This window comes from Carassius carassius, chromosome 10, assembly GCF_963082965.1.
Source record: "Carassius carassius chromosome 10, fCarCar2.1, whole genome shotgun sequence".
Classification (NCBI taxonomy): domain Eukaryota; kingdom Metazoa; phylum Chordata; class Actinopteri; order Cypriniformes; family Cyprinidae; genus Carassius; species Carassius carassius.
In genome coordinates, this window is record NC_081764.1 from 7,726,899 (window position 1) to 7,750,665 (window position 23,767).

General features: G+C 36.4%; 1 protein-coding gene across 9 annotated transcripts in view; it reads left to right on the forward strand.

Moving 5' to 3' along the window:
* LOC132151655 (forkhead box protein P1-B-like) overlaps positions 1-23,767 on the forward strand; it is a 158,910-nt gene that overhangs the window by 45,249 nt on the left and 89,894 nt on the right. For 6 of the 9 annotated variants that reach the window (XM_059559927.1, XM_059559928.1, XM_059559934.1 and 3 more), the window contains 2 exons: positions 732-872; positions 14,987-15,153. In XM_059559927.1, the coding sequence (XP_059415910.1) occupies positions 14,998-15,153 (156 nt within the window). In that variant the 5' untranslated portion in view covers positions 732-872; positions 14,987-14,997. The remainder of the gene's footprint in view (positions 1-731; positions 873-14,986; positions 15,154-23,767) is intronic. The other 3 variants (XM_059559930.1, XM_059559931.1, XM_059559932.1) reach the window with 1 other exon arrangement.

Consider the following 23,767-nt stretch of genomic DNA (forward strand, 5'->3'; position numbering starts at 1 on the left):
TTATCAATATTTGTGAACCTGGACCACAAAACCAGTCTTAAGTGTCATTTTTTTGTAAAAAAAAAAAAAGAGATATCAATCATCTGAAAGCTGAATAAATAAGCTGTCAATTGATGTATGGTTTGTTAGGATAGGACGATATTTGGCAGAGATACAACTATTTGAAAATCTGGAATCTGAGGGTGCAAAAATATCTTAAGACTAGTTTTGTGGTCAAGGGTCACATTTTTGGTTCATTTTCTCAGATTGTATTTTATATTGGCATTATGATGTTTAGGAAGAAATTGTCTTAATTGTCATTAAAATATGATTATAAATTTCTTAATGTTCTAAAAGAATCGTTTATTTAATAAAAAAAAATTAAATTGTATTTTATTTTATTTTGTATTTATTTTATATTATATTATTCTATTTATTTTATTTTATTTTGGCTGTTAGAATAAAAAAAAATGTGCAAAACTTTCATGAAATTATGAATAGGATCTTTTGGTTTGAAAGATTTGTATTAAAAATGTTTATTTCTTTAGTATCCTTAGTTTTTGGGGTTAAGCTTAAGGTGCTTTTTGTACTTATTACTTTAGCTTTTTTCTAGTAAATGGCTTTAATAGTACTTCTCTCTCTTTCGTCTTGTTTCTCTCTCTCTCTCTCTCTCTTGCTCTCTCTTTCAGTCTTTCACTCTTTTGTTTGTTGTGGTTGCCTGTTCACTGGTTGCCTGTGTTTGTCTTGTTTAGGTATATATCAGCAGGGGATAAGGGTTGGTGTGTTTCAGAACAGATTAGTGCAGTCGCAGGTTCTCTCTGCTGCACCCTCATACACGAGACTCCTCAAGCGCTATCCGACCAATCAAGCTCTTTTATTCTCTTCTCTGATTGGTGAGTATCTTTAGGAATTTCATTCTGCTCGTGTCTGTAACATGGATAAGAATCCTGTCGATTTAATGCAGGTTTTCAGAACACGTAGCTTATGTGATTAGTTGAAGTAGCCTTCATCAAAGGGATGAAGAAAAACTTTAATGCCAAGAAAAATGACAGGACATGGCTCCTTCATTTTTTTGTGTTTTTACACAAAAAAGGAAAGGGCCCTTAAAGGGTAGATCTCTCTTCGGCCTCTTCCTTGTAGGTTAAGGATGTGGCCGGCCTCACCCCAATCCTAAAATCCTCATGCTTATGATATTTACTCAGCGTTATCTGCAGCTGTAGATGAATGGCATTCTGGGACATTGAGGAATGTTGAAGGTCAGCCACTGTAACCTTAGATCTGAATCAGACAGACACTTCAGTGCAGGCTACACCTTATCTATGGGTATATTTTCATAACATGGCTTTAAATGGAGATGAGATTTTTGTGGTATTATTCCCTGCATATGAATTACTTTTTACTTTTTTCCTCATTCTTTTTTTCCTTTACATTTATGTTTGCAAGTTTGACATATATTGTTTCTTTGTGTAGGTGAATATTACGGAACCATGTTATATTAATTTATTAGAAGAGTAATATTCTTTTCAACTAATATAATATTTAAAAAAAGCATGTACAATCTAAAATATGTTGATGATAAAATAATTTTTTGCCTAAAAACATACCAATATTTTTTAGTGCCATTATCTTTTTGTGGATTTTTATATTTTGGGGAGTTTAATAAATTGAAACATTAATAATTGACTACAAATATCCATACATCCATTGATCTCTGTTTTGCTCTATCTCTATATTTCTTTCACATTTATTTATTTATTTGGTAATCAGAGTTGGTAAACGAAGGTGTATGAAAATTTTAATATAAATTTGTGAGTGGTCCAAAAACAGGTTTCATTTTCTTTAAGCATATTATAACATTATGTAGTATTATAACGTTTTTTCAATATTTTAGGATTTAATTTTTTAACTTTTTTTGACAGTTTTTACTAAAAGATGAGATTTACTTAAACAGCTGATTTTATAATTAATATTTTTCCCCCTTTCTCCCCTCATGTTCCACAAATAGAACTGTTTTTTCTTTTTATAGCAGACAGTAGTGAAATCAGAAACTATATTTTGCTGTGAAGTGTTTTGCTACTTTCAGGCTGGAATAAATTGCTTTGATTAGGTTTGGTTGTGTGAGTAATACCATATGAACAATGACGCATATATTGAGTTTTGGTTCTTTTTTTCCAAACGCTGTCTGGCTCAATCCTGCCTAATAAGTGCAAGGACAGATAAACTATTGTCACCTCGTGGAATGGAGGCGGATAGAACATAAATAATCCGTATTGATTTTGACATTACAATGTTGTAAGTGATAACTACGTTAACAGGCGCTATAAAACCAAAGCCCTAATTAGGCCGTATTTCACACTAACCATTATGTAGGCTTTTTAATTCAATGATGATACCAAAGTGATCAATTTTCCTTGCGTTTTGTGTTTTAGAAAAAGCAATGCACTAAGCCAGCTCGGCCTTTCAGGCAAAAGGGAACGGCATTGTTTTTAACCTTCTCTTAATGAACTTTGTGTGGCTGTTGTTTGCAGACTTCAAGGTTGAATTCGTAGAATGGCTGCACACTTTTTGTAAACATGTTTACATGCAGACATGTGTAGATTCAGTAAAATTGTACAGGCTCAGAGAGGCCATACCGGTTTACTTGGTGGTGTTTTTTCTGATAGTATTAGCACGTCATGTGTGCATGAGTCTGTTTGTGCAAATGTCTGTGTGGCCAGACGCTCGTGCACCTGCAAAAAACTATAGTTTCACAACCCCATAATGATGCTTCAGCTCACAATGAGCATCTGTTTGCAATCATTGGCCACAAGTGATCGAAAAAAGAAGAAAAGAAAGAAAGAAAAAAAGAGAAGAAGAATGCTTGAGCAGCGGTGGTATTAAATATGAATTAAAGGAATGAAGCCTAGACATGGCTGCAACAGAGAGAAAAAAAAACATTAATACAATTTATGTTACTGGCACATAGGTACATTTGGACTTGGTATCCTTTAATTAGAAGTGAGATATTAGCATTTCATAGGGATTTATACAGAGTAGACGCTGCCACGGACAGGAGCACTTTCATTCCGCTCTGTTCTGCATGTAATGAGCAGTGTCATTAGTTGATGGAGCGGATTCTGCCCTGACTCTACCTTGAAAGGCACATCATTTACATACTTCTTAGCAATACGGCCTATAATGGATTCCTCAGTGAATAAAATAAAATAGCACTTCTTTTAAATTTCAAGAGTAATGTGCACAGGCTCTGTTTCATTTGTTGGTGTGGTTTGGCGAAGTCAATCGAGACCCAAGTCCTTGGGGGTTGGTGAGGAGAGATTGACTTATGTCTGAGAGTTAAGACCTCAGATTTTGCTCTGAGAACGGAGAAGTGCGTCATAAATTCGGAATGAGATCAATAATGTGGCGACATGAAAGTCTTAAAGCTATGGATCAAAAATGGGGGCAAAATATGACACAAACTGTGTTTTTGTGGTCCGCCAAGTCTGGGTTTGAGGGTTTTTGTGGGATGATTTGGGTTGCAGTGCTGTCATTTCTGGTGCAGTTGCTTTCGGTAAATGGCAGTCGTTAAATGTCATTATTCATAATAATTTGGCTGGAAAGTGGAGGTGTTTTCCTTCCCTTCAAATGTAAGTTTATAAGCCCTCAGATCGTCATCCCACCCCCATCTCTCTCACATGCATCTTTCACTTCTTTTCCCCCTCTCCCACCAATTGGATCAGTGGTGAAGTGATTTTGTATTTTATTGATGAGCTCCAAAGTGGCAAGTTTTGGAAATAGTACATTTGATCAGCGCATCTCTAGGAAATGGAACCTGAAGATGCATACAACTTCCATAAGCCTCTCTCTAATCAGGTTTAATTGAGACAAAAACACCCACCTTCCATCCCCTCCAAAACACATATTTGTTTTGATTGTTTTCATTCCGAGTTATGTGAGTGCCGATTACAGCTTTTCATTAGCGAAAATTAGGTATTTGTTTTAAACTTTAACCAATCACTTTGATATGCTAATTACACTGTAATTTTATTTGAGTCCCATAATTAAGATGCCGTTATTATGGACATAAATGATGCAGTAAAGCAGAGAGTAATCCCATTTGCATACTGTACATGCCAGTAAATTAAGGCCTTTCCTGCTTGGCTTCAACTTTAATTTTCCACTTCTGTTAACACAGCCTCTCTCGCAGCCCTCCATCTAATAACAGGCCTTTGCGTGTTTGATGAAGAGAGCCACTGTTATGCTCCCAGTCTAACCACAATATGTAATACATAAAGGAGGCTTGTTAGCACACTAAGTGTGCCTCTAAGATGCTGCAATTAATAGCAAGATGTGGGTCTCTCTTCAGGCTTTTTTCACAGATACTTGCACCCCCCACACACACACACACATGTATGTGTTTCTCCTGTCTTTTTGTATTTTCACTTTTTGTCACCTAAGCAAAGATAAGAAAAAAAACATTACAAAACTGAAGCACAGCATCGGTTAACGGGTCAGCAGTGGGAATCGTTGTTTTGATCAAGGAGAAGACTGATTGGTTTAAAAGGGGATTTGTGTGCCGGTGCATGATACATGGTCATGGGACGAGCAGGGTGCACATCATGTGTTTATTAAATCCCTTTTTACACTATCACGTTTATTTCGACAGCTCCTTAATCCACTCGCAGTAAATCCTACAGTGTCACCATCTTAATTCTCGTAATTGCTTATTTATGTATGTACTGTGTGTGTGTGTGTGTGTGTGTGTGTGTGTGTGTGTGTGTGTGTGTGTGTATAAAAAAAAAAGAAAGTCTTACTCATCACAAACTTTTGACCGATATTGTGTATATGTATATGTATATGTGTGTGTGTGTGTGTATATATATATATATATATATATATATATATATATGTGTGCAGTCTTGATGAGCATAAGAAACTCCTGTAAAAAAAAAACATAAAAAACTGTTCTGCTTCCAAACTTTTGACCAGTTTTGTGTGTGTATGGTAGTCAGGACAATGTATTTTTCATAGTTTAATTGGTTGTTTTGTGTTTAGAGTCTCAGGCTTCATTGGTAAACAGCCTCATTGTAAAGTGATGAATAAAACACTTTTCCTAAAAAAAAAAAGGTGATTACTTTTGGTAATTTTAAAAAGATTCCCCACAAGTCTGTCGCTCTCTCTCATTTTCTGGGTGGAGGGGATATTTTATGGACTTAATGCTGACAATACAATTGCCCTTCAGCACGAATGCTTTTCCATTTTGTACCATAAAGAATATTATTTTCCTGCTAGCCAATTTTCTCCTTTAGCCCCTAATTGGCTCCATAAATCTGGTAACACAGAGGGTGAGGAATGTTTCGGTGTTGCAGAGTGTAATCCTCACCCTTATTTACCAATTCATTAAGATTCATTGATGCAGGATAGGGTGAGAGGAAATGACAGCATAAATCAGGGATCCAACATAATGACCCTAATCAACTGGGAATTGCAGAAAATGGCATTATGAACTATGTCCTTGCGTTAGTGCCCACTGTACGTTGTCATTGCGCTTGCTTTATGGGTGGGACGCATCTCCCTGACACGGACTGTATTTAACACAAAAAAAAAGTGTTGTTAAAAAGCCGATTCCATTAAAGTGAAAGCAAGGTCTTCTGCCGCTTACCCCCAGTATGCCCTTTACCTTTGGTTTAACTGCTTAATGGAAGGCAGGGGACTCAACCCTTTCTTTTTAACTCTTTTAGTATTTTAAAATGTTCATGTCTTGACATCCCTCTTAAGCGCGAACCTCTTAAACAAGAGGTGCATGACACTAATACAGCAGAACAGATGCCATATGTCCGCTTATTTTGCAACATGCATTTTGTAGTAAACATTCAGATAGATATTTCACTTTTGAGCACAACTCTTCAATTTGGCACCGACACCTCACAGCTCTGCAATATCCCTTTCTCGATATTGGCTAAGAATGCAGGATGGAAACTATACCAAGTGATGTTGTGGTTGATTGTGGTGAGGAATCTTTGTTGTATAAAACTATAGAGAGGCCATGCGATTTCTAAATGTTGCAAAGTTGTCTTTCGGGGTTCCCCTATGGTTTTTGCTTTTGTTCACAAGACGTGAGCTGCAACGTCAAATGTTCTTGTGCAGAAATTAGGTTTCATGCATGCAAGCTCTGAAAATTGCTGAGATCTACATGTTTATTCCCGATAAAGCCAAATGAACATTGATCAGCATGACCTATTGTGTATTTTGTAATCAAAAAAAGTGTTTATAGAGTGATAGTGTTAACATTTTCTTGTCATGTATTGACAAATCAGAAGGCAATTATGTTTGTTATTAGAGCTTTTGACAATGATTTCTCATGTAAAAACTTCACAGACTGCAACACAGACCCGAGCTATTATTTGCAAAATCACAGTTGACTAGTTTTGTGTCTGTAATAAATCTTTTTGCTGTCTTTCTCCCTTATGTGTTTCTTCAACTTTGGGCACTTTTTCTCTCCCAAGGGTTGTTGTTTTAATAAGGTCACATTAAATCTATCTGTGCCTTATTTTAATTCATTTACTTTATTTTTGCTGCTTTTCTAATGCCATTCATATGGTTTTTCTTATTTGAATCTTTGTCCCAGTCCCAAAGTTGATTTTGTAATTTTGTCAAATAATGCCCAAAATTTTGAAAATATTAATTAATGGGGTGTTTTTTTGTGATTCACACAATGCTAGCTATCATAATTTCCAATACTGTACATGATACATGAAATATGTTGGAAATTACAATGTGACAGAAAAAACTAAAATAAATAAATAAATTAACAAATGTATATTCTACTTTATTCTTATTTGTATTCTACTTAACATTTTAATGCACTTTTTTCAATAAATGTATATTTTATATAATTACATTCATTTTTAGCAAGCAATATTATGTTGTTATGATATTGGGCCTGTAAATCATGCATTGAGAACCCAGGTTGCTCTGCTTGGCTGTAGTTGTATTGTTGCCTTTTTCCATTAATGCCAATTGACACTATGGCAGTGCAACCGGGTAATTTACCCCCAAGATAATGTGTCTAATATTACAGGCCCTCTCATGGTTTAGACTGAAAATATGAATTAGACAAAGTTTGCAGAGGCTAAACTCCCCGTCCCACATATACGCGTTTAACACACTTCCTCTGCACAAAAGTCTGCATTCTCTCTACCCACGGAAGCACTCCTTGCATGAATTTCGAGTAACAATGATTATAAATATATGACACACTTTTAAATAATATTAAAACAATATGCACTTTGGCCAGTCCCAGCGAATGCAGGAGATTGAATGCCTTGTTTTCTCTGCCGAATGCATGCAGGTGTTTGACAGTTCTAATTTGTCCATTGTGCTGTGGGGCCTTTTGAGTGAAGGCCTCCTTTCCCACGGCTCGATGTCTCACATGCGCTCACCGTAACTGACTCTTTGATACCATTCTTGTGTGCTAATCATCACAAGCTGTCTTTGAACGAATACTTCAATGTCGCTTGAAGGAGAGTCACTTAAGAGTTTGCCGTAAACCACTCATGTAGTTCCACATCACAGAATTGGCCTTTCTATCCTGGTAGCAGCTGCATTAAAACTCATTACACTTTTTCTTATTTACTTTGGTCTCTATTGGCTGTTTCGCTAAAAATACCGTGGCCTGCCTTACTTTTATGTGTTCCATCATAGCCTCGGTACAGCAGGGCCTTAATCGCTGCACAGACTTTGTCGTAAATTGATTCAGAGGAGACCAACTGTTTTTTGTACCTTTTGAAATTATACATCTATTTAGCTTCTCTGCTGGAGTTGTCTTGTGGTTGACGGCATCCTGATTGTTCATTTCTTGTTAATTTCTCAAGCTTGTAGTGTAATAATGGGTTCATGTTTATTTGAATCATCATGTACAACATTACAGCGCCGGCATTGGTTAGCGGTGATGGTCTGATGATATGTTTCAATCTGGATTTCACGCATAAGGATCTTATTACATTCCTCTCAATGTGTAATAAATATGTTTAGACCCCTGTTTTACTGGGTTTTGTAGCTCCTCAGAGCGGTAGTAAATTGAACACTACACTTGTAGGAAAGATTAAAAAAGACTTTTTCAATACTTTAGTTAAGAAACTTGATACACAAATGAAAATTCTACTCATCTACTTACACTTACCTTACCCTTATGTTTAAAGTCTAAAGTTTGGACACACCTTCTCATTCAAAGAGTTTCCTTTATTTTGAAATAAACTATGAAAATTGTAGAGTCACACTGAAGGCATCAAGGGCTATTTGACCAAGAAGGAGAGTGATGGGGTGCTGCGCCAGATGACCTGGCCTCCACAGTCACCAGACCTGAACCCAATCGAGATGGTTTAGGGGTGAGCTGGACCGCAGACAGAAGGCAAAAGGGCCAACAAGTGCTAAGCATCTCTCGGGGAACTCCTTCAAGACTGTTGGAAGACCATTTCAGGTGACTACCTCTTGAAGCTCATCAAGAGAATGCCAAGAGTGTGCAAAGCAGTAATCAAAGCAAAAGGTGGCTACTTTGAAGAACCTAGAATATGACTTATTTTCAGTTGTTTCACAATTTTTTGTTATGTATATAATTCCATATATAATTCCACATGTGTTAATTCATAGTTTTGATGCCTTCAGTGTGACTCTACAATTTTCATAGTCATGAAAATAAAGAAAACTCTTTGAATGAGAAGGTGTGTCCAAACTTTTGGTCTGTACTATATATATATATATATATATATATATATATATATATATATAGTACAGACCAAAAGTAAATAGACAAGAATCTACAGCCATAATTTATATTTTCCAAGGACTAGTTACTGAGTAAATGACTGGTAATGTTTAACAGGTTTTACAAGTTCCTTGCTCCTGATTTCGTGGAGGCAATAAGAATGATGCTGCATGTCTGTTTGTTCTGCATACCGAGCCGGACGTATAGGAGGAACGTGAGGTCCGTGAGATCCACCCTGTTGAGCGACACCCCTCTTCCCCATCTATTTCACATTCACGTTGGCTGTTAGCAGCTGTAGCCCACCCGTCCTAATGCTTCTTTAAATGTCAGGAGAACGACTGTTTGTTTGTCTTGAGATTCTCCTCCAACTGTTTATTCAAGACGGGCTGCATTTGCATTGACCTTGCTGTCCATACATGCTTGGCCGTCTTCTTCCATTCTTTTCGTCCCATCGCTTGCTCTCTGTCTCTGAAGTTTGTTTACATTTCGGCTCGCCCTCTGTGTAACCTATGGGATCTGTTGATCATTCCACCTGGTTAATGTTAAATTGCTCTTTGCGAGAAGATGTGTTTGTTCATAAACAGAAAGAAAAGTCCCTGTTCTCCCCTTGTTTACCGTAGTCATGGCAGCAATCAGTTATTAAACAAATAGCGAGCTTTGTTTGTATGAGCTGCCGGACCAGCATTAGCCCTACAAGGTCTGGAAGCAAACTCAAGAAAACACAGAAGAAAAGACAAAACCCGTCTGTTCAAACGTGGTGGGGTTTTGTTCTCAGAATGTCACCACAGAAGTGTCGAGATATGTTTCTGGCCTGGAGAGGCCCGTCAAGATAAGAGGAGCTGTTTGGTCTTGCACTGAGATCTCCTTTTGGCAGAATGTCTTTGCTGCTGTCATTTCCTCTTTGAGAGGGTGACGTGCAAATCTTTTCCACGAGGGCGAGTCACTAGTGTGTGAATGATGCAAAGTTGCTCCTTGATGCAGAAGACCCAAACCAAAGGTAACATATTGCTATTGATATCTAGCTTAGATTTGTATCAGACAGACTTTTGAGGAGGATTAGCATCCATCTCAGTCCATTTTCAGTCAAACTTGCATTACACTTTGGGGCTGGGCACTATGAATCCAAGATTTTTTTGAATCCCCCAGAGATTTTACATTTTTACCCCTGAGATTTTTTATATATATACACACACACACACACAGAGACACACACACATTACCTTTATTTATTTACCAAGTTTTTCAGTAGATTGTGCATCTAATGTGCTAATGCTTCATTTAAAATTTAAAAATACTAATAATATATATATGTAATCTAACAAATATCTATCTAATCTAATTTTCCTTTTTTTACCAATTTGTGTAGAATTTTAATATTGTCCTTTTAAATAGGTAGTAACTCGTCGGAATCGGCTACAATTTTTATATCAGTACATCTCAGGTCATTCATGAGATGTGAATAATTTTTACCTTTTGATTTGTGTCTGAATGTTGTATAATTAAATCGCATAATGAATATCCATTTTTTATATTGTACATTATAAAGTTGATGCCTAAATTCACTTAGCATTTAAAATGATTTTATTATTAGTAGTATTAATATTATTAGTATTATTTATTTAGTTGTTATTTTTTACTAAATAGTAGAGAATTTTTATGTTGTCCATTTGTCTGTTATTGACTATAGTTATGTAAATAATATGTAAGTAATTATCGGCCTATTGTTATAGGCTGTCTGGGTTACTCATCAGGAATCCTTGGGAGGAAAGCATAAAAGAAAAACCTCAAGATGCTCTCACAGCTTTTCAGTCGTTGTATTGTCTAGACAAGCAACAAGGTTGAACCTAAATAACAGTGTGATCATGGGGTTTTGTCCTCTTTATTGTGTCTACTTATCTGGTGTGTAAGAATGTCTTGCTTTTGTTGGGCGCTTGTGTAAACAGGGGTGGTGTGAGAACACAGGCTTGTAAGAGCAGGTGGGCTTTCAGAACTTACCGGAATGACAGAATCTTTTTAACGCTGATGGAGTCTGCTTTACGGCCTGGTGCACGCTACACACAAACACACCTTATGCCATAAACATGCTCACAGTCAAATCCTGGGAGACAATAAATAAGGGAGAAAGCTCTTGATTTTCTGTATTTGCTCATGCCTTTATGTTGGCCGGGTGGGGTGTGACTGCTCGCAATATCAGATGAACCGAACAAAACATCAACATGTGCAAATTCTGACCTTGTTGTATTATCCGTTGTTTGTTCCAAACATTTGTTGTGTTTAGCAAGCAAGCGTTTTGCAGGGAAAAGGCGCAGACATCTGATGATAGAGGTTTGTTTAGTAGGTGCCTGGTGGCTTAATCGCAGGGAATCTCCATTATATTCAAGTTTTTTCCGTAAGTCTTTGTTTTCTTTTTTATTTAAAGAAAACAAACATCCATTTCATGTGAACCCTTGCTGGTTATACATGCGTTTGTCTGTTATTTGTGTTTATATTGCATCCAGAAGCCTTTTTTGTACCAAACATGATAACAGAAAATGACAAGCAAACAACTGCACTTATGTTATCAAAGTGAGGAGAATGCAAAGCTGGAATCATAATGATAAGACACTAAAACAATAGCTTAATTCATAAAGCCATTGACATTATTAATGCCCTTCCATCAGGTTCTATTTTTCCTCCATCTATTTGATAATAGTGATGGATAATAGGCATTTTCTTTAATCCTTTTTTTTGTGATATTGCAGCTCTTGAATTATTTCATGGTGAAATTTTTATGAGAAAGTAGATTTATAGGTTTCATTTGTTTGTCAATTCTGAAATTAATTGGGTGTAGGGCTGCACGATGTGTTGTTTAAGCATCGATATCGCGATGTACGAATCCACGATAGTCACATCGCAGGATGTGCGATGTAGGTTGTCGTAGTTGATTCGTTATTCATTTAACTGTACGAGCCAGCTGCTCCCCGGCCCTTGACGAATGTGATTCGTTGATTAATTGCACAGCTTGACCATCATAGAGTGAAAGTTTATCATTTGCATGTGTTTTTAAATCCTGTCAGTTTAACAGGGCAGAGAGAGAGAGAGAGCGCGCTCACCGTCTTCAAACAACGCTGTCTTGCTCTCTCTCCCTCGCGCATATTAATCAATTGACATGATGGTGTCAATGTTTAAATCATTTCAAATGAGAATGTAAGTGTGCTCACCCCATTTTTGTTTGTAAGAAAAAATTTGATTAGATTTCATATCGCAATATATATCGCAAAAAAATAAAATATCGCAATGTCATTTTTTCCAAATATCGTGCAGCCCTAATTGGGTGTTAATTTGAATAAGTCCACTTCAGATGTGGATATCGGCACGTGTGCATTACTTTGCATTCGCTGCACTTCATGTCTTTATTGTGGGTCATTAGTTTTGCGTAGATTAAAATAGCCCCCCGGTCCATTCTCACGATTACTTTTAGAAAAGCCACACATGCGCGAATTTACGCCCTTCCTTTATAATTATGAAAATTTTGTACGGAATGAGAGTGCGTACATAATAGCCATTATCACCCTATTTTATGGAACGCTATGAAAAAAAGGAGAGAGAACAAATGAGACCGTAAAACCTAAAACAGAAAGAGAGAGAAGCTACTGTAGCTAAACAAGCCACAGCTTGTTTGTGGGAGTACCAGGTACTTGGTCCATTTGTGTCTAATTGAAAGGGTGATTTTGAGTATAGTTTAGTTACACAAATATATTATGTACATAGTGTATTCAAGGTTTTTCTTTTCTTTTTTCTTTTTTTTTAGTTAAAAATAAAATTAGTGATGAAAGGGGTTAAAAAGAACAGTGTTCCCACAGTCATGAAAAATCTATAAATATATATATTTTTTTATTTGTGTGTGTGTGTGTGTGAAATGAAGCTATTTTTACAATTTAATTTAATTTATTATATGTAAAAAGTGGATTACTGAATTTAGAATAATTTTTTAAAAGAAATAAAAAAAGTTGTTACTGTTTTTGTTTTAGTAAGTTGATGTGTTGCGGATTTAAAATGCAAATTCAGTATTTCTGACTAATCACTTTGTATATATATATATATATATATATATATACAGTACAGACCAAAAGTTTGGAAACATTACTATTTTTAATGTTTTTGAAAGAAATTCTTTCTTCTCATCAAGCCTGCATGTATTTGATTAAAAATGCATGGCATTATAAATACTCCTTGATAAATTTCAGAACCACACAATTATGTAAACAAACTCCCCAAAATATAACCTAAACAGCAGTCTATCTTTTTTGATCAAATAAATGCAGGCTTGATGAGCAGAAGAAACTTCTTTCAAAAACATTAAAAATAGTACTGACAGGAAGCTTTATTGGCTGCTGTCCCTTTAAGAGCAGACAGACACGCGGATCTCACTGTTTATATACTGTCTATGGATCTCGCCTCATTCTGTCACAAATCTTTTTGTTCATTTTAGACTTTATATAAATCATTTAAGATTGCTCTTATGAGGATAATCGACAAAACTGGCACTTTGGGATGTTTATTGTTAGTTCAAGCGCTTAAGAGAACTGGATTCTGGCGCCCTGTCTATGCATTGTGTGTGTGTGTGTGTGTGTGTGTGTGTACGTGTGTATGTGTCACATAAGGGCATTCACAGACAGCGCATTCTCTTTTGTCTTGCCGCGTTTGAAATGTTTAAAAGCATTTAAATGAATAAGAGCGTGATCATATAATGTAAAGCTAGCCAACGGATGGCAGAAAATACGGATGCTGCATTAATTGCTTTAAATATTTTGCCACGTTAAACCAGACAAAAATTAATCGCATGCGTTAACGTTGACAGCACTAATATATATATATATATATATATATATATATATATATATATATATGCCTGTATTTTAAATAAAATAACTAAATTAAATAAGTAAATTAAATATAAAAATTTAAAATAATTAATTACCCAAACAAAATAAATAATTTTATTTTATTATATTATGTGCCTTTTATATGATTATAAAATAATAAATCATTTCAATTTGTGATTTTGTCAAATACATACCGTTATATATATAATAATTTATATAAAAAATAATTTATATATAAATTGTTTAGTAGTTGATGTGTTTCAATTCATCCCTTCTTGTTTCTAGTACATTAGCCTTATCAAAAACTCACAATAGAAGAGGCACGGCCCATCAGTGGTCCAGATGGATCAATACCTAATGTGTTTGTCTGCCTCTGCAAGCCGCCTCTCCCCTCCAAACCTAGCTGAACAATTATTACACGCCTAAAGGGGGCAGCATTATAAATCTGAATTCTTTTCAATTTTCACCTGCCTATGTGATTAGCACCCACTGCTTTAAGGGCATTCATTCTGCTTCATATCAATAATTAATAAGCCAAGTTAATTTACTTCTGCCCGACTTGGTCAGCTTCATTAAGATGGTCTGCAATGGAGCTACAAGGCAGTTCTCACCAGCAAGTGAATGCAAAAGATATAAATGTGTTGAAGGAGAAAACTAGACTTTTGAGAGTAATGCAGGACCGGGCTGTTAGATGGGAAACGTTTGGAAGAACAAAAAGGCTTTTTGTGTGTCTGAATAGGCATCATTAAAGTGTAATGTATTATTGGAAATACTTTGGAAGTACATCGGAATATTTTCAGGTTTGTTTATTTGTGTGCGGGTCCAGCACTGTGGCGTTAACTCAACACCCAGGATGCAAACGTTTGCCGAGAAGTTTTGAATTGGGAGATTTGTAATCTGACCAACTCTCCTGCCCTGTTTCCTATTAATACGCCATCAGGCTGTGGTGGTTCTGGGAGCAATGCAAGTAAATATATCAATTTCACTAGAACAAGTTTTGTTTGTGAGCGAGTGTGTTTTCTTGGGCCTCTCTGCTGAGACGTGACCGAGGTTGGGTTCCCATCCCATTTGCTCTTTGCTGTTTCTTCATTCTTTTAGGCCCAGCAGAAAGAAGAAAGACAAACGGAAAACGATGAATAGCTTCTTTTAATCTCGCCCCTTTTCAGCCTGTGATGTGATGAAAGATACAAGAAACAAAAGTGTTAAAGTGTTGTCATATTTTTAGTTTATTACTATTATTGTTAAACTGGAGTCATCCTTGCAAACAAAGCAGCACAGACAATGAAAGATGGGAAAAGTGAAATCAAGTGGAACAAAAATAAATTGATGTTTTCTTGAAATTATTTGACAACTGTGTTGTTGATGTTTTTTTTATTCCTGTTTTGTGTCTCCACTGCAGGTTTTTAAGTCATGATGCAAGAGTCAAGGACAGAGGCGACAAATGGAACAGCCAATCAGAACGGCTCCCCACCTAGTGTGGAGGGACACAGAGAAGTTCGATCCAAGAGCGCCACTCCTTCCTCTGACATCACAGCGTCTGACCTCGTCAACTTCCAGCAGCAGCAGGTCTTTCTTTCTTTTCATATTCATATCCATCTTTTCAAGTACATTCCATCAGTCATTCATTCGTTAATTAATTCTTTCTTTCTTTCCTTTTTTATTTTCTTTTTTTTCTTCCATCCTCAAACTTTCTTTCACTTTTTTGTTGTTTTGTTTGTTCCTTCCTATTTTCATTTTTTTTATTTTGTATTCATACCTTTCATCTTTTGATCATTTATGTTGTTCTTCTCTTCCTTCTTTAAATTTTTTTCCACCCTTTATTTGTTTGTTCCTTCCTACCCATGTTCCTACCTTTCTTTCTTTCTTTCTTGCACCTGTCTGTTATTAACGCATGTCAACAGCATCCTTCTCTCCCCTCTTTAAGTGCTTGTAAATATTTAATCGTTGCACCCCCTCCAACGAGAGTACATAAACACATTATTATGATTATTTATGTATATTGAGAGCACTAAGTGCTCTTTCTGTGATTGTGTTTTTGGTTGCCAGTGTGTTTATCCCTGCAACTCCACAGCATCTGTATTCAATTGAAATATTTATCAGGCGTGTTGCAATGGACAAATGCATAGGTGCAATGGAATTTATGGACAGTCGTGTATGTGCTGCATTCACCCAAATGCCACAGATTTCACCTGTCGCATTGTAAACACCCCTAACACTCAGGTCGAGATTATGGAGAGCTTCCTTTCAAAGAACTGGAGCTTGGAGTTTTGCAGCTGTTTTTTTATATACCAAGAGTGCCTAAAACATCTTCACTCACACTGAAATAAACAGACGAGCTCTTTCTGTCTAAGTGTTGCATTTGCCCACATGACAACGTGTTGAGCGGGCCAGCATTGAAAAGATCAGCCAGTCATGTGTTATCTGCACCCCACGGCATGATGGGAGATGTTGTCAAGGGTTGTTTGGTGGGGATGGGGAGCCTCTGATGTAGCTGTCTGTTGGAGTAACATGGCTGTCGTCGAACTGAAAAGCCTTGGTTTTTATGGCAAACAGGACAGGCCTATGTGACGGTTGGTTTGAAAGCAGAGCACGACCCAAAACTGATTTGTTTTGGTCTTATTTCATACAAGGAATATAGATTTTGTATTAGGTTTATTTTGGTAAGTTGTTGGTTGTGAATTTGAATGTATATTTTGGATTACGTATAGGAATAAAACCCATTTGACATCTTGATTTTCCCTTCAGTCTGCTTGAGATCAATCTGTAACTATAGGATATCACCGTCAGTCAATAATCTGAAGCATCTGTGATTGGCTCGGTGATTCGCCTTCCCCGTCCTCTGAATTGCTTCAGTCTGTCGTGTGCTTCTCAGACTAAGCGTGATGTTGTCAGTTCGAAAATCACAAGCATACTGAATTCATTACCGCAGTCGTCATATAAAACCATGGATAAGATTTCAATAACTACAGGCCACAGTTGAGTAAACAGTTGCACTGAAACTTAATTCCTGTTGACTTTGCCTTCATTCCGTGCCAGGGGCTCAATCTGATTCACTCGGCTGAGACAACAGGGTTATGACTCTGACAAATGCAAGGAAATGGAGAGAGAAAGAAGGGAGAGGAGAGAGAGAGAGTGAGAGGCTGAATGTCAGAGCGATTGACCCAATCAGGGATCTGCTCTTGACACTTTAACAAAAAAAGTGTAGTTTTTAACATTACTTCATAGTTTTATTATGACTGTGGTGAGTGAAGGAACCATCTTAAGCTTTTTCATGCTTGTTAATGGTGAATAACAATATTGGAGAGCAACTAATTTAACAGCTTTTTGAAAATAGCATATATTAAAACTACCATTAAAAGCTAGTTTTTCTATGTGGAGCATAGTTTCCATTTAAAGTGGAAAAGAAAAGAAAGGAAAAGAAAAAAAATTCTACCATAATATAATTACTCTTGTGTCTTTAAAAATTTTAAGGAGGTTACACTTATTTTTGTACATTCGATAAAAGAGACTCGAACCCGCAACCTTTTGGTTATGAGACTGAGGCCAGAGAGCCTACAGCCTATTTTCTACTTTCTTCTACAGTTTCTACTTTCTTCTGTGGAACTGTAGAAGAAAGTAATTTCAAATACGGTTATGAATGGCATGAGGATGAGTGAAAAATTATAGAATTTTAATTTTTGGGTGAACTGTCCCTTCAAGTTTCCTTAAGGCAGGTCTGCACAGAGCCAATATTCTAGTCCAAATGTCATAGCTTATAAATTATGTTTTGGTTTTTCATCAGTTTTGATCATTATAACCAGCTCTTAATTTTTTTTCCCAGGAAAAAGAATTTAGTTATATTATAATTGACATCTTTTATACAACAGACCAGTCTCTTTTCTTGTGTTGTGCACACAGTACATAAAGCGTGACCTTTTTTAACCTCCAAAAGCCCAGTTTCTCCTCTGACAAGCTGTACAGTTTTATTATCTCTCAATTTATAAACCCCTACGACTCCTTACATATGTGAAAAACAACTAACATTGAGGCTGACGTATCATCTATCCTGATTAGTCGACATAACTGTGAAAGACACTGCTCATTAATAAAGATGGGGGATAAAATAATGGTGATCTGTCTGATCATCTCGACCTTGACAGGGGAATTTATCTTCTCAAACTAGTCCGATTTGGGAGGAAGTAGACCATAAGCTTCATTTAAACATCTCCATTTAGAAGTCAAATCCCCAGTGCTATTACCTTATACCAAAGAGATGTGTCCCTAAATGGGAGTTCTCTAGATAGAATAGAGCCTTTAGATTCATATAAAGCCACCTCAAACGTCTTTCATCCTTGTACTAAAAATTTAGGTCCACTCTTTAAAAGCTTTATGCATATAATTCACCAAAATTAAAGGGACAGACCACCCCTGACAGCATTTATGCAAAAGATTTCCATTGTAGCGAAAGGGCCAACTCCAGTGAGCAATTCATCTCTCTCTGTGGTCTGTGGTTGACAAGATCAGGGAAAAAACATGTCTGCAGACGTCCTTATGATGTAGTTGGGATGCAATTCCATGAGAAGCAGTGGAGAAAAGGTTTAGGGCAAATATCAAAAGAAATTAATTTAACATGTTTATTAAGGACAGTTAGTTATATTTACATATATAAAATAGAAAAAAATCACACATTTATTCATGACAATGGACTGCAATTTGTTTCTTTTTTTTAAATCAATTGACAGTCCTAACAAAGAACACATCATTATTATATAATTAAATATTTTATATATTTGTAACATTTTTATACTGTGAGCATAAATCTGTATATTTCGTTTTTTATGATTGGTTTAGATGTGTTTTTGTATGGTGTCACATAAGTGACATTATATATATATATATATATATATATATATATATATATATATATATATATATATATATATATGTTAGGTTTATGTACTTTTTTTTTTTTTTGCATGTCAGCCATTGCTCATTGCAGCAGCGAGTGCACCCACAGGAATTTCCCCATTCACAATACAAACATCCTTCCATGGCCACACAACCAAGACAGCCGTCTAATAGATTGCATCTCTCATGTGCTCCACAAGAAATTTGACACAACTGTGACCCAAACCTGCAATTATACGGACCTATATCTGATCTCACACAATGTACGGTACTCTCATTACAACTTAAAGCGAGAATGCCGTCAATCACGTTCTGATTGTGCTCCATCACAGGCTGTTATTCGGGCCTCTTCAAAGAGCGCGCAGAGTCTTGTCTTGCACTCGGCGAGGCAGAAAGAGAAGTTGTGGTTTTCAGCAACATCTTTTGATGAGGAAGTGAAGATGATCTTGAGAGATAAAGATTTAAAGAAAATAAAGACAGTCTGCTTTTATGCAAGAGCAAAACATTTTTTTGTGTGTGTGTTTTTAGCATTTTTTTTTCTTTTTTTTTTGCAGCTTCTGTAACGGGAAGTAAACCTGTGTGAACCACACAGAAATAGCTGTAAAACAAGGATGTTGTCGATAGTTTCTGATCCAGGCTCAGTTTCCAGGATTATCAATCTGGGAGCCCTCTCATACCGCTTTATGCATTTGTTTGGAATAGACTGTTGAATATAGTTGCGCAAGTCATTTCTTATCTTGCATGCAGCGATGACATCTGAAATAAATGTACAAGATCTTAATAATTATTCACTGTACATCCTGTTTATGGGCTGTGGAAGGATTTGATTGACAGCAAAGAGAGTGTGTAGCTCAGCATAGCTCAGCTGATCAAGGAAAAATCTGATGAGACACATTTCAACTTTGGTACCTTGACAAATCATAGCAAAGTTTTATACATTATTGAGATGTCTTCTGTAGCTTTAAAGGGGATGCATATGAGATTATTGGGCTCTTTCTCTTTTCCTTGCAAAATCTAGATTTGCTTTCCATTTATCTCATTTCGCATGCAGCGAAAAACTGATTTATTTGTATTGTTAGCTTGTATTGCAGTTTTTCTTTATTTTGCACATTCTACACTCTCACTTTTCTGTGCATCTGAGTCTCTATATGGCATGATTCCTGATGGGCTATGAGTGATTAAGTAGGTGCATATTTAATCTCTTGCATGTTTAAGCAAGCAGAGGTTGACTCAGACTTGCAGAGGAACTTACAGGAATCCTGCTCAGTTGTTACTGCCCTTAAATTTAAAATATTAATGCCCTGTCTCATGGCACTCTTTTTTTAATTACATTTGAGAGCACCCTTTCTCAAAGGCATACCACCATCATCTCAAAACCACAGAAAAGAAAGACAACCAGAGAGTAATGCTACAGTATGAGTAAGTGCTGTTCTTTGATGGAAGAGTAAACTCATCTCAGTTCGTTTAGAGAGAAACATGCTTTGTTACAAATCACAAGATAATGCCAAGCAATTAGTGATGAATCTGTAAAAGAAAAATCTGAAAATATATATATTTTTGGTATATTGATGTGTATAATATATGTTATTTTAATATTGTATCATATTTTTATATATAAAATAAAATTTACATATTGTTAAATATTAACATATTTAATAACATTAACAATAACATGCCAGTTCAACACCCTATGAGCCTCAGATTCTTACTAATAAATAAAAAAAATGATAAAAAAATTTAATTCTGAATTTTTGGCAACCCTACTCCGATGAGAGTCGAGAGAGAGTGAAGAAAAGACACATTTGTGCTCTTTTTCATTCTCTCTTTGCTTTAAGGTATCTGCTTGTAAACTGTTAATATTGTCAGATTGCACTAGAGAAAGGCAGAGCCTCCAACTTATTGCAAATCCTGAGCAGGAGATTGGTCTTATGACACCACATATTGCCCCAAATTGCTTTATTGGTAAAATGCTAGTGCTTCCTTCAATTTTGATAATTTTATGGAATCCCTCGTTGAACGGTTTAATTATGTTATCTCCCAACTGGCAACATCTGTCTTTATCCTGGAACAGGTGACAGTTTTATTACGGGATGAATCTCTCGGCTGTATCTGCCGATTGATGGCCGATCTGATTCATAATCATACAGATGGATATTGAAATTGTACATTAATGTGCTTGTAAGCAGAAGAGAGGAGGAATAATTATTTGCAAAACTGAAACACGCTGAGCGTAAATCTCCAAAGCATGCTACAATTTAAGCATATTGCTTTTCGGGATCGTAACTAATTGTTGTAGGCAATATATCCCTCTGGCAGTGCCCCTCTCACCCCCTGATACCCCCAGGCAGGCTGTCTGGAATCTGCAGGAAGTGGTTGCATTGTCGCAACGGCATCTCTGATCTCCTTCTCAGCAATGACACATGATTTACCCATGATAAAATGCACCTATAAGTAGTTTGCATCCTGTTTATATGGTTTGCTTGACTGTTAGGGATGAGAGGGGCTTCTCTGTGCTGGCGTGCGGCAGTCGGTTTGGCGGTTTTGCTGTGGAGAGCCTTTACATTAGAGTGCATACTGGAAACTGCTTTACTAATGGATATCAGGTGAAATGGTCAGCAATGGAGACAAGTAGTGGAGTGAGAGAATATGTGTATGCATTTGAAGAGGCTGTCAAAGTGAGCCCAAATGTGTGTGTCCATATGCGTGAGTGGGTGGGTTTTGCATCTCTGCATGTGTTTAATAAAGGAGCATCCTATTCTTCCACTTCTCATATACAGTACAGTACCTTTGCTTTAAAATGGGGGTCAATTCGTATACATGCATACATTCATGTTTGCTATGCTGGTACCATTAGTGAGTATAAAGCACATCTTATTGTCTGCAGAGACCGGATGGACTTTGATGCCAGTGTTTGTGTGTGTGTGCCTTAAAGAGGGGAACTTTACACTCTGAGCAGGTGTTCTCAGCAGCTGTCGGACTGTGACTGCACTGGGAAATGCATCCGTGTTGTTTTAGTATAAGAAGGCTTATTTGTAGTCCCGAAAGCAGCGAGGGAGGATTTCTTCTTAACGCACCACTTGCATTTTCTCATGAAAGAATAACTTCTGTCTCTCTGTAATCTTCCACGCTTTTCAAACAATCAAACATCGCTGCGGAGTGCATGCCTTAAATGAAATGCATGATGACAGCATTTCGTGCTTTTGAAACATATTAATGCACATATTCCAGTTTTCACACAATCTCAACATCGTCATTTGATTGGAATGTTTACATACAGGGTCTAAAATTTAAACTGAAATTGGGTGGCATGGCACTGTCAAAAGATCAGATAAAAGATCAAGTTGTGGACAGGAACAAGTCAGAAGATGGATACGAAAAAAATTCAAAGGCTATATCAATGCCTACAAGAACACTGAAGTCTATTATTAAGAAGTGGAAGGTATTCGGTACATCACAGACCCTCCCTGGATCAGGACATTGCTCTAAACTGGATGAATGAGTCAGGAGGAAACTGGTCAGAGAGGCAACCAAGAGGCCTACAGCAACTCTGCAGCAGTTACAGAAATTTACCTTCACCATCAAATTTAACTGAACTTGAGCAGTTCTGCAAAGAAGAGTGGGCAAATATGGCAAAGTCTAGATTTGCAAAGTTAGTAGAGTCACATCACAACAGGGGGTGATCCTTTTTCCAGTTTGAGTTTCTTTTTTACATGCATTTGAAAATTTAACATTCTCCAAACATCTTAAAAAGCATGTAATAACAATGGTTGATAAATCTGTTGTCAACAAAAGAAAAGCATTTCATATGAGGAGTTTCTATGTGGTTTAAAATTAATAAAATAATCGTATTATTATATAAACAAAAATTATGATTAAATACATCTCAAGAGTTTTATAGTGATATTTAGTGATTGACAGATTAAATACACACTTAAATACACACATACTGCAATTAGATAGTTAGTGATAGTTAGATAGTTAGTGTTTCCCCAATTTGACTGTTGTTTGATTAAATAAATGCCAGGTGTGGCAAAATGTTAGTTTTGTTTACATACAAGAAAATGAAAATACTATTTAGTGGAGGGTGTTTTTTTTGGCTAATATGACCCAATTTATTAATGATAAAGTTAAAGATGCCACAGTATCATGGGGATACATTTGAGCATGGAGCTTGTGCAATTTTAATGAGCGTTTCTTTTTAAAAAACTTCACAGAATTAATATGTGTCAAGAAATACATATTTCTATATTCATACTTCATAGGACCAAAAACTTCTGGGTAATTAATATTCATAGGCTGCGCTTGTTAACAGCCCCAATGCAAATGCAGTGGAGATCCAATTAACATAGAATGGTCCCTGAGGAATCGGGATGATAAGGGTTAAACGAGCTATTGAAATTGAAACTAGGCCTTTCGGCCCGTTTTTTAAAACACTTATTTGTTTCAATAAAACGGTAATCAGTGTAGCTGCGCGTTTTTTCTGATTAAGGAATCTTAGATGGGCTCTTGGGGCTTGGAACGAAGGTACGGTTGGGTGTTCAGGACATGCGTACATTTGAGTGTGCGCTCATGGTGCCCACCCGTCACTAATGCAGAAGTGCTGTATCTGAGGTAGCTTTTATTTCTTATTCATAATCTGCTGGCACTAGGCGGATAATAGACGTCAGTGTTCATTCAGAGTTCATTCAAGCAGACTGTGGCTGACAGAGTGAAGTGCTAGGGTTCTACGTGTCTCGAGCTAGCTACAGGCTCTTCTCATATCGTTCCTAGGATTGCAGATGAGAAACATACCACAATGCCAATATACCTGATTGTTATGTGATTTGATGATGATGTGCTGCAGCTGTTTGTTTTGTTTGTATCTGACATGCACATATTGCCTCACAGAATCAAATCTTCATCAGTGGATTATTCTGTAGGGTTTAAAACATGCAAGGGACATTATAAAGACGTTTATGGCACATATAAAGATGTTAGAATGCCTTCTTACAGGACAGAGTTGTTGCACTTGTGTAGTAATTGCTTTAGGGAGGTAAAGAAATTACCTTTGACATGCAGAAGCTAAATCAAAAATGTACTGTAGTAAATAAGATCCTACATTTGCAACATTAAAACTGTAGTAACTAAATACAGCATGTCTTAGAAAAGTGAATTTATTTTAAATAACTTAATAACCCCTAAATTTCTGAATGGTAGTTTGTGTGTGTATATGTGTGCATTTATTTGCTTTTATTTTTATTTTAAGAAAATATGGTGATCATCCAATATTATAGTTTTAATTCTGTTATTATTA